The 12,092-nt window shown below is 47.9% G+C and overlaps 1 protein-coding gene across 1 annotated transcript in view; it reads right to left on the minus strand.

Annotated features, from left to right (window-relative positions):
• Epb41l4a (erythrocyte membrane protein band 4.1 like 4A) overlaps window positions 1-12,092 on the minus strand; it is a gene marked incomplete at its 5' end in the record, with an annotated part of 121,939 nt that overhangs the window by 18,300 nt on the left and 91,547 nt on the right. The window contains 2 exons of the mRNA XM_028867173.2: window positions 10,167-10,244; window positions 11,144-11,191. Of these exons, the coding sequence (XP_028723006.2) occupies window positions 10,167-10,244; window positions 11,144-11,191 (126 nt within the window). The remainder of the gene's footprint in view (window positions 1-10,166; window positions 10,245-11,143; window positions 11,192-12,092) is intronic.

The raw sequence follows: 12,092 nt of genomic DNA on the forward strand, positions 1-12,092 counted from the left end.
CTAAGCCAGCCTGGTCTACAGGGTGAGTTCCAAGACAGCCAGGGCTACACAGAGAAACTCTTGACTGGGGGAGGGGGTGGGGTAGGAGGGGGAGGAGAGTAAACAGGGAAAAGGGGGAGATGGGGGAACCATTTCAACACTATTTCAGGGTACAGACACTCTCCCCAGGCCCCCACAGCCCACCTTTTCCCAGGTTACCCTCGCAATTGAGATTCTGACTGTATCTGACACTTAATTAAAGTGTGCTAAGGCTGTGAAGATGGAATCCACGTAATCACTTGCTAGCAAAGTCAAGATAACAGCAATTCCTATTCTTCCCTTTCTCCTCAATTAGAGCCCTGCCTCTTCCACACAAATCCTCACATTACCAAATGAATTCTTACACAAATCTCCCGGGGCTCTCCTCTGTCCTCTCCTTTATCAGTTTTGTTCTTAATGGGACCTTCCTTTAGACCGGCTCTTAATCCCCTCCTAATTCATTCAGATGAAGGCCACGTTCAATGCTGAACCCAAAGACTTTCGGAGCAAATGCATAAGCCAGCTCGCTCTTGAGTTCTGTCTCTTTCCCGCTTGGCCTCTACCCGACTTGGAGACTCTGAGCAAACCGCTTAACTCTCTTGGTCAGGTCTCAATTTGCTCATGTGAAAAACTATTACAAAGATCTTTTCTATCTTTAAAACTCAATGTTTCTCTATTTGTGTTTTATTTCCAAACCACTAGGACTCTGAGGCAAAGCTCCTCTCTCTCTGCCTGTAGCGTAACATCCTCGACAATTGCTTTGTGTGACCACAATGCTGCTAAAATTAAATCACCAGCTCCCAGCAGCCTGGGAACCGGTGTTCTCGTTCAGCTACACTCATTTTTCCCTCACCTGATAGAAAGCAGTCTTCTTTTCTTATTTATGTCAGTGGCTTTGCCTCCCTAGGGAAATTTGTTCATCCCAGCGTATTCTCTGAAGGCCAGGAAACAAGAACTCCGTTTGCTTTCCCAGCCTCCCCTCGCCATCAATACATTCTTCTTATTTGCTCCGAAAGTTGTTTTACCTTCCTCTACATATTCCTCCTGCCCCTGCTACCACCATGGACGACCTCTGACGCAGCTGCACTCTGAAACTCTCACATCTCCGTGATTTTAAATCTGTCTCACCCTCTATAATCTGGTAGCTTGTCTCCGGCGTACAAGCTTTGTTATTTCCAGGGACTCTGTCAGCTCGGATCACACTCGGGAGCCCCACGTTACCCACAGCACAGGTCTACATCTTGGTACGTCCTAGTGAAACAGAAATCGGAAGTCCTTGCGTCTGCGGCATGGCGACCGCAGGCTGTCTGCACCAGCTGTCTATGAACGGTCCCCTTCATAACCGCAGTTTGTATCTTGTGGTTGCCTTTACATCAACGGCAGCACAGTAGGGAAGGTTTGCAAGGAAAATGACTCTTTTCGGGTTCGTGGAAGGAAGCCCATATGGTTTTAAATTTGCTGACATCCCACGTGCTAACATGCCCTAGGGTTGATGAAACAGCAGCCTCCTGCGTGTGTGTGTGTGTGTGTGTGTGTGTGTGCGCGTATGTGTGTGTGTGTGGTGTTTACACACATGTGCACACGAGCCTGTGCACATGCTCACGGAGGACAGGAAAGCACATCCAGCGGTGCCCTGCCCTACCAGTCCCCATTCTATCCCTCTGAGACAGGGTCACTCACTGAACCTGGAGCTAGTCCGGTGGCCAGCTAGCCCCAGGGAGACCTGTCTCCAGCTCCCCCAACCCACCTACCCACAGTGCTAAGGCTATAGGCATATGTGCAGCCACATCTGGACTTTTATATAGGTGCTGGAATCTGAACTCGGAGCCTCACGTTTATGCAGCAAGTACTCTTATTTATTTATTCATTCATTCATTCATTATTTTGAGACAGGGTCTTTCTATTATATATCCCTGGCTGTCCTGAACTCACAATGTAGACCAGGCTGGCCTCTAACTCACGAAGATCTGCCAACCTCTGCCGGGATTAAAGGCCTGCACCACCATACCCAGCTGCAGCAAGCATTCTTACTCACTGGGCAATCTCCCCAGCCACGCCTTTTTTAAAAAAGCACTCTCATGACAAAATCCTCCCCGAGTCATGATCTTCTGCATTCACCCTACTCAGCTGTCTCCTCTCCGTTAGTTCGGTGCTGGATTTCTGCCACAGAAACATGCTTCTTCCTCAATTAGAAAATAACACTAAAGCCCTTATCGCTCACATTTAAGACTGTCTTAAGCTATTCTTCAGATACCACTAAGACATCCACAGACTAACAGGTTAACCGACATTAAAAGCCAGGAACAAACTCCAATAGATTCAGGCCAGAATGAACTCATGCTGCAAACCCTGACTTCATTTTTGGTCGAGGGAGCCAGCTCCACTTTCCATTTCCTCTGGGGCCTCGGGAGAACATGGAGCAGCTGAATATTCTCATTAGGTTAACAGTGCCTGCCGGTGCAGGACACTGTCTCCATTCCACGAGGCATTATCTCCTGAATCGCCGACAACTTCCTGTGGGGAAGACGGAGCTGGTACTCTTCCCATCCGAGCCTGAGAATCGAAGATTCAGACGATAGAGTGACCAGGCCACAGCCACGGAAACCTCTCATAACAGGACCACTTTTAGAACACAGGGCTCCCTGCTTTTCACAGGAACACACATGTTTCACGCACGTGACTCCTGTTGTGGTGCAAACTCCCAGGGGTAAACTCGGGAAGGGTTCAGCAGGTGCCCTGCTGCAGATTGCTTTTCCATCTCCACAGAAACCACTAGCCCTCTCCTCTTGCCTGCGTCTCTCACCTCTCCAAACCCCCTACTTGTGAACTCTCAGAACCAAGCAACACATCAAAGCCAAGGAGGAGGCTGGAATCCACGGACCGTCCCTCGGAACGTCCACACCAAGAGCAGGATGTTCTGCGGCTTCTTGAATGTGAAGAATGTTTTTTATCAAGCTTGGGGCATTTCCAGGGAAAGCTGGTCTATGAAAGGCTTTATTCTGCTCAGCCCACTTCCCAGGTCTCTCTCAGCCCACTTCCCAGGTCTCTCTTCCCAGCACATGTCATGGACAAGTTCAGGGTGCATGTACCCTGTGCTCAAACCTATAGCGGTAAACAGCCTGGCCTTGCTTTTACTTTTTAGGGTTTTTTTTATTAGCATATACTAATTATAATTAATGGTTTCATCATGACATTTTATACGTGCCCATGATGTCTTTCAATCATCCTCTCTTGCTCCTCTGACACTCTCACTGATCTCCTTCCTCTTCTCAATTACTGACTGACCTTTCTGATCTCAGGTATAAGACTGGAAATTCTAGCCAATTAAAACAACTACAATCTAATATTCACACGGCTCATTAACTTCTAAGTGCTAGTATTGTGACAGGCTCCCAATGTGATGATCGTAACCGGATCAATTGTTTCACTAATGGGAACAGCAAAGGAAGCTCTGACTGAAGCTTGAGCGGGCTGGGGGTGGCCTCAGCTGATGCAGCGTTTGCTTGGCATGCATGAGGCTCCATCTCCTGCACTGCCTAAACTAGGCAGGGCACACCTACGATCTCAGCGGAGGAGGGGGATGGAGTTGCAGGACAATCGATTCAAAGTCACCCTTTGCTACATGCAAGTCTGAGGCCAGGCCGGGATACCTGAGATCTTGCCTCAAAATAAGAAAGTAAGTAAATAGATAAGGAATGAAAGAAAGAAAAAGAAAACTTAAAACAGTTTAGTTCTCAATCCTACCAGTAAACTGAAATACACATTTCATTTTCCAATACCAATCCTTCACTATTTAGATCATAACCAACACATCATACCTTCTTGGGAGACATGACATAAAAACCCTCAAAAATCCGATTAGAAAACTATAGATACTGCCACCAAGAAACTGTGTATCGGAAGCACACACGAGCTAGGAGGCCTCTTAGAACCAATGCAAGGGTGAGGATGAGAAAGCCTGGTACAAACCAAGTGTGGTAGTGTACCTCTAACCCCAGCACTTGGGAGGCTGTAGGAACACATGGGCATAACAGTCACAACAGGAAAGCCAGGCCCAAGAACTTACTGGAGGCATCAAATTGAGGGACAGATTCTAGAAATGGCTACAAAGGGTTAAAAAGCCACAGCAGGGTTCAAGGAGGCCTGAGAAACAGAAGCTGACAGGGGAAAAAGAAAAAGAAAAAAAACACTTTATTTTGAGTGTCTATGAGCTTTATCTAGCCACTCTGCAGCACACACATATACACAGGTAGGGAGATTAAACAATCTAAAAACCAAGGGTCTTGCGGGGATGTGCAATGTGTGACCTGAGAGCTACTATTAGCAATTAGGACTGGAATGAAAGCACCGTGTGTCTCGACAGGCTGTGGAGGAAATCAGCCCTGCTTGGCCAACTGCTGCCGACCAAATCCACATAGCCTATTTATCACTTAATACACTCTGCCGTCGAGGAAAGACACAAACATGTTGGTCTGCTCCTGACATAACGTCCTCATGCCAATGCAGTGGGAGAACCCTGCACCACACAAGGAGATCCTGTTTCAAAACACCGAACAGGGGTGACTGCTAGACTGCCGCTAAATACGTCAAGTTAGGGCAGGTGGGAGAATGGAAGACGGGAGGAAATGAAGAGCAGAAGAGGAGAGGGGAAGGAGAGGGCAGCTGAAGAAGCAGGGAGTCCAGACTGGGACTGGACTGGGACCCTGCACCCCAGCGCACGCTCACCTCAGAGACCCCATTTGATGCCACATTCAACAAAACACCTCATGATCGTATTCCACGCCCATGTTCAAGACCCAGACTACTAAGAATTGAGACGGCAAATGAGATGCCCAAGTATCACCACAGCAGAGCCAAGATGTTGACAAGCTGTGGGTTGTCCCGTCACACACCGGTGGCTCCTGTGCAAAGAAATGACTCAGGGAAGACAGAGGAAAGGAAGGAAGCTCAGAGAAGACGAGGAAGGAAAAATCATAAAACACAGAGGGAAACAGGAAAATGAAGAGGAGGTGATGTAACGAGAGAGAGAGACGGGAAGGAGCTCATCGACTTGGGCCTTGAGCAAGAAAATTTGCCAGGAGTGGTGGCACATGCCTTTAACCCCAGCATTCCGTAGGAAGGGGGACGAGGTGGATCTCTGTGAGTTCAAAACCAGCCTCGTCTATATGGTGAGTTCCAGGACAGCCAGGGCCACGCAGTGAGACCCAGCCTCCAAACAAACAAACACTAAACTTTTATGACCATGATTTGTAGCTGGCTATAAAAAGGGAGTGAAAATCTGCCCTCTTAAATCTCTCAGCCTTGAAGGCAGTGGGATACTCACGGCGTTATGACGGCAGCCACGAAGAATGACTGAAGTGGAAAGGCATGGAGACGACATAAATGATGCCAGCATAAGGAGGGCGGGCCCTTCTGCTGTGAGGGAACCTCACAGAGACACATCTGTAGGAAGAACCCCCTACATCCGCATCAGTTCCGAACCCAAAGGGCTGTGCGTACTTATTCTGGCTGTATTGTTTTCAACTGTAAGAAAGCAACAGTCCTTGCAGCTGGCATTCCTCCGTTGGTATAGATTTTGCCTTTTTAAGTGGTGCTAAAAGCCTCTTCTGGATGAACTCTATTGTAAACATTATTTCTCTTCACACATAAACAGGGATGTTAAAATGTTACTCACGAAAACAATAACGGAAAAGTAAGCCCCAATGGGTCAAGTTTTCTGTCACAAGAGCAACAACAAAAATCCCAGCATTCCCAGAGTAGCCTCAGGCCTAATCAAGACTTCCTGGCTGGGGATATAGCTCAGTTGGTAGAGTACTTGCCCAGCATGAATGAGGCCCTGGGTTTGGTCCCCAGAAGACACATAAAACGGCAGAATGGTGATGCTTGCCTATAATCTCCGCCCTTGAGATCTTGGTGGAGGCCGGAGAATGGAGACTGAAGGTCAGCCTGTGCTCCAATGCCAGTCTGAAGCCAAGAGAGCTTCATGACACCCTGTCTCAAACACGCCAAGAGGGAATTCCCTTTATCTACATACATAAATACATATAAAACAAAAACATACAAAAAAAAATACATATATACATACATATCTGTAAAATCCAGGAAGAAGGTATAGCAAAGTAATCAACATGTGAAGACCAGGCACAACCTCTGGAGTGAAACTGATTCTGAATATCCATAGGACCCACAGAAATTAGCACACTAGCTTCTCCTCTCTCCAAGGCTACAATTCCTCATAGTAAGAGGGGAGAATGGGGTGTGTCGGGAGCAGGTGCTCGCTTCAAAGACTAGAAAACACTTGGGAGACGGGAGGAGTATAACCCAAACTAGTAATATGTGAAAAATACACAAGGAAGGCTGACCTTTACAAGCTGATGGAAACATAAAGCAATAACAATTTGAATGGAGGTACCTTGGGAGGTGAATAAAGCTGCCCTTAGAGGCAAGGCCACAGGTTATTAAATGAAAATCCCAGGGCCAGAAGTGGGCCCATCTCCCTACAAGCTGCTAGGCAGGGAGGACCCTGACACACAGATAGACAGACAGACGGGGACACACACACACACACACACACACACACACACACACACCAAAAATAATGGTAAATTGCCATTGGCTGCTCATCAGAACTGGATAGTGAGGCCTATTGCTGAAAATACCATACACTGTGGCTGTGGGGCACAGGGAAAGAATCAAGCTGCGATTGGCCCGGAAGCTTCCTCCCTGCTGGCTAGTCCTCATGGCACAGTCAGGTGCTATGCAGGCTGCTGGGGAAAACTGTCATCCATCGTGGTATTCAGTTGTGGGCCCCATGTTCAGCAAGACTGACCTGCCAGGCAAGATGAAGCCACTGGCGGACCAGTGGCAAGGCCGATACGGAGGTAACCACTGATTCGAGGCCCTCTCCACAGGAGGGAATTCACATCCGGCATCAGGAACCTGGTCCAAAGCCTATGGTTGGGAAGGCTGTCGGCCCTGGTGGGGAAGTTCCTGCTGTTGTTTTGCTTCGTATGATGTACCTTTCAGACTGCCTTCCAAACAACTCGGTGCATGTACCTTTCAGACTGCCTTCCAATCAACCCGGTGCATGTACATAGAACGGTGCTAATGTCAGCACTGATCATCGGAGTTTCTTACCTGCAGTGCCCCGTGGGAACTCTAGAGACTCATACTGGTTAAAGTGCTAAGCATAAATGACTACTGAATGCTCAGCCATCAATCAACAACACGCTCCTCCAAGGCTTAGGGACCAGGAAGACAAAGAGTCAGAGCGAACTGGGAAGGGCAGTGTGTAACACTGGCTGGGAGGCATGATAAGCCGCTGTACTCTGGGGTTCACAGCAGATGCAATTACTTGCACATGGCGAGGCCTGTCAACAGCTTGTCCCCGAAGTGGGAGGGCTCATAGGGTCCCACCTGCCCCCCTACAGATTTATGTGCAGCTAACATTGAATGTGGGGTGGGAGACGACACACGTTTTCTTCACTGGTATGGAAATTGGTAAAGGGCCTGTGCGCCTGTAAACAATCTTCATGAAATTCACTGATTGGGTCATCATCATGAAAAAAAGAAAGGACAGTAGAAGGGAGGCTGGATGAGAAGAGGAAACCAATGATGAGGGTGGGAAGAGAAGGAAACAGGAGTGACTGTGATTGACGTATATCATATACGTGCATAAAAACAGCATAATCAAACCGATCAACAGCTATAATATATGCTAATGAAAATTTAAAAATAAGTTTGTCCGAAAAGTCGCTCCAAGGTTAAAATTTCCTAAAGCAAAGACAAGGAAACATCCAATCGTAAGAAACAGAACATCAACACGTACCAGATTCTGTTTGGCTAGTGCTGTGGTCACTAAAAACCTTTCATAAAAGTGTAAAGGATGCTGCTGAGTGCTCGCTAGCCCCACTGGCAGCCAAGCACAGGGCAGCCGCACACAGCTGAAGGTTCAGCCTCCCGCCAGGAGCCTCCCGCCAAGCGCAAAGGCAGATATGGAGGACCAGCGCTTTGCTGAACACAGAAGACTTCCTGCGCAGGCGCAGAGCTGCCGCTTAAACGTCCAGGTCTGATACCAAAGGAGGCATCCTGGTACGAAGATCAAAGGCTAACGCCAGCTGGAGGGGGCTGGAATCAGCACAGCACGGTGGGCCAGTGGCACCCCGAGGAAGCCCCCTGACTTTGCGCCCTCCTTCTACGCACACCATTGCCTGCTGAGGCGGAACCTGCGTGGATGGAGGTCAGAGCTGGACACGCTTCTTCCTCCACCGGTTTCCTGCTATGCCTCCTCATCGACTTAGGGCACAGGAGCTTGCGTGATCCTAGGGCAATAGTGCCCAGAGGGTAAAAATCAATCGCCAAAGCCTTCTGGATCCTTTCTGTAAAATGTGAGCGGGTGCATGGGAAGCCACGTCTCATCACTAGTACTACAAAGTACATTAGCATCTGAACATTCAGAATCACTGCCATTCTAACACTAAGAAAGCCAAATGAAAAGAAAACAAAAAGCTGTCTGTGGGAGACAAAGATAATTCCCCATGGTGGGGACATAAGCCACTGTCAGCACAGCCAGACCAGCAATGGGCAATTTAAGGATCCGGTGGCAACCTTTCAATTCTGTTTCATTTTCAATAGCAAATGTCACCCTTAGCACATTTGGCCCCAAAGACACTGTGTTTTTTTGTTTTTGTTTTGTGTTTTTGTTTGTTGTTTTTAAACAGGTTATCTTCCATGCAGGTGAGAACAGGCCATTTAGGAACACAGTTGGAAGACACTAAATAAAACAAATAGATTCTGCCTTGATGAATCAGCACAGGCTGTTAAGCAGAAAAGCCAAAGCCGTTTTGTTTTGTTTTGTGCGAAATTGCTTGGTTTTACAGCAGGAAGGACGTACCTGAGGGAGAGCCAGCTCTCATAATTGGATTTTCACAGATACAGAAACTGAAATTGTTTCTTCGAGGAGTGTTATGACACGCAGAGATCTTGCAACTATCTAGTATAATCCTAGCCTCCAAGAGGGTGGTAGGCAGAGAGGGCTTTCCTAAGCAAGAGACCTACTCTCACAAGGCTGTCCAGGCTCTTAGTCCACGGGCTTTGTAGTCAGAGGGGAGAGCATCCAGTCAGTGCGGAGCGAGGCCCCCCAGCACTAAAGAACGCCCTTGGAGATTGGTCCAACCTCTCACTCAGAAGAGAAAAAGATGGCTTAGAAAAGAGGAGCGAGCAGGTCTGAGCACCACAGGAGTGGAAGCAGGTATCTCTCTCTCTCTCTCTCTCTCTCTCTCTCTCTCTCTCTCTCTCTCTCTCTCTCTCTCTCTCCTCCTCTCTCTCTCTCTCTCTCTCTCGGCATCACGGATGCTTTAGTGCTAGACGTGTATTTGCGGTGGTGGCTGCCCTGCATGCTGGAGAACGCTTAGCATCAACCCCGGTCAGCAGCAATCGCTCCCACCCAAATGTGACAAAAACAGACGTCTCCAAACACAACCAAATGTCCCCCGAAGGGGCAGCGCCTTCCCAGTTAAGAACCACTGGCTCTGAAATGGGTATGACTGACAATCAAACCTCTCTGAGGCCTGCCCGGGTGGTGTTTCCATAGCTCATGAATGTCTTTTGTTTTTAAATAAATTATTTGGAACTAGGGAGACGTGATTAATGCAAGAAGCCAACACTCACGTTGACTACGTGCCAAGTGGTCTTATTAACAAGCTCTTAAAACCTGACTCCTACAAAGGTGACCGAAACACACTGGCCTGTTGTACCTCATGACTGGAAACACATGTAGCTATAGAGAAGCTAAGACTAACAGAATCTCTAAGACGATGAGTCTCACTTTGGGGCTAAGTAAAATACAGAAATACCATATCCAGAGGTACTTCAAGGAGAAATCTCCACACAAACGGCAAACTCCTCCCCATCTTAGATAAATTCAACACACATTATACCCTAAATATAGAATTATCTTAAAAAAAAAACAAGAATGTGCTTAAACTATCAAGTTATTTACTATCTTACCTAGAGATAAGAAACTCAAAGAGCAGAGGTTTCCTAAATGAGTGATTGTGGCCTTTGGACCATCAGGGAAGGAGGCAGGCTCATGACCCCAGGGCAGGGACCACGGCAGAGCTGTAGGTACTGCGGTCTTTAAGTATTACCTGTTTCTCTTTTTCCGGTGCTCGCGGTTAGAATTTTCTGACTCACTGCCACTGCTTGTGTTACAGCGGGAGCGGGACCTGAAGACCAAGCAAACACGGGAAATGTATGTCAAGTTTATAGAGAGGTTCATCCGGTACTCCAGGTGTGAGTGTGAGCAAAACCACTAACCCAAACACAAAGAGCCATGCTACCCCTCTCCCAGGAGTGTTTCCGGACTCAGTCAAACAGTAAGTCCACAGCTCAGAGAAAGAGCAAGGCAGGAGGAAGAGAGAAGCACATTAAGGAAAACGGATTCCCAGAAAGGACTCCGGAGACCCAGCGTGCCTAACAAAACCCAACGCGGCAAAGCCAAACGCACATGGTGGACAAAACAGGGATGCCATCTCATCTTCTCCAACCCTTCCAAGGGCAGGTAGAGGTTATTCCTACTGCTCTCAACTTGTACTGATCATGTGACAGGCTTCACCAACAGAATGAGGTGTGGAGATAGCCTGCTAGTTCCAAGAGGAGCCCAAATCAGGGCCATTCGCTCTGCTTCCTTCCAACCACCCTCTAAGGAAGCCTGTGCTCCAACCATCCTGCCAAGATGCTACATCTACCTGAGAGAGACCCTTTGGGCAACACAGCATCAGCTACCATCTGACCACTGTTCAATCCACGTGGACACACACAGACACACACACACACACACACACACACACACGTTGCTCTTTTAAACCAAGTGTGGGGTGGTTTATAATATGGCAGGGCACAGCCTGAGACAGCTCCCCAGAAGCACAAAAGGAACAGATAAAAGAGAAACACCAAGGGTCAGAACAGAGTGGAAGACGGAGATCCAACTGGAACTGGAGCTAAAACCCAAAGACGAGTGATACAGCCGTAAAGCAGCCGCAGCAGAGGGAAGAATCTCCACTCTTGCCTCGGCTGTGAACACCCCCCTTTCTCCTCCCCGACTCCTCCCCCCTTTGCTTTTTACCTCCTCCTCTGCTTTAGATCTGAGTCTTCACCACTGTTATGAGCTTTCCTGAGGAGAACAAAAGAAGAAATTACACAAAGCAGCATTATCAACAGCTAAGAAAGCACACAGAGCTTCCCATCAGTTAACCCAAATGCCTTTTGTACTGGTTCACTGGCCACACATTTAAGTCATGTGTATACATCCAGCCCTATGACAGGTCCCAGAAACACGGCACACCACCAGCTGGCCTCAGGAACCCCGTCATCGAGAGCGAGGCTGTGGTTTATGTGTAATGGCCATGTTGGATAAGCTACATCCACCCAACAACAGGGCTAGCCTGTGGTTTCTAGGTATGTAACCCTCCAAGCCAATGTTCAGCTGGTTCCAGCTCTCACTTGAATTCACTTTCCAACATCCTGACCTTGAATTCCTTCTTTCTTCTATAATAACCTCACCCACCACAACTCACCAACCTACATCTTCGTTAAACTGGAACCTTTATTACCTCAAACCATCTCCAAACACACTGCTTTCTCACCACACCGCCCCCTCCTTCCTGTCTACCTTTAAGCACTTCTAGTAGGATATTTTGTTTTAAAAAAAAATGCAGGCACTGAAGCCAGACCACGTGACTAGGAATCCCACCTTCCCCATTGAAGAGCTTTGTGACTCAAGCTACTCCTTTCAGTGACTTGGCGTTAATTTTTGTATGTAAGGGCGTTTTGCCTGCATGTACGTCTGCATACCAAGGATGTACCTGGTGCCCTCAAAGGCTCTGCAGAAGACAGTGTTGAATCCCCTAGAGCTGGAGTTACAGATGACTGTGGGCTGCTATTTAGGTACTAGGCATCAAAGCTTGGTCCTGGAAGAACAACCAGTGTTCTTAACCACTGAGCCATGTCTCCAGCCTCAAGTGCCCCAGTTTTAATAGAACCTCCCATAAACAGTTGTGAGGAGGAAGAAAACA

The sequence above is a fragment of the Peromyscus leucopus genome, chromosome 19 (genome assembly GCF_004664715.2).
Source record: "Peromyscus leucopus breed LL Stock chromosome 19, UCI_PerLeu_2.1, whole genome shotgun sequence".
Taxonomy (NCBI): Eukaryota; Metazoa; Chordata; class Mammalia; order Rodentia; family Cricetidae; genus Peromyscus; species Peromyscus leucopus.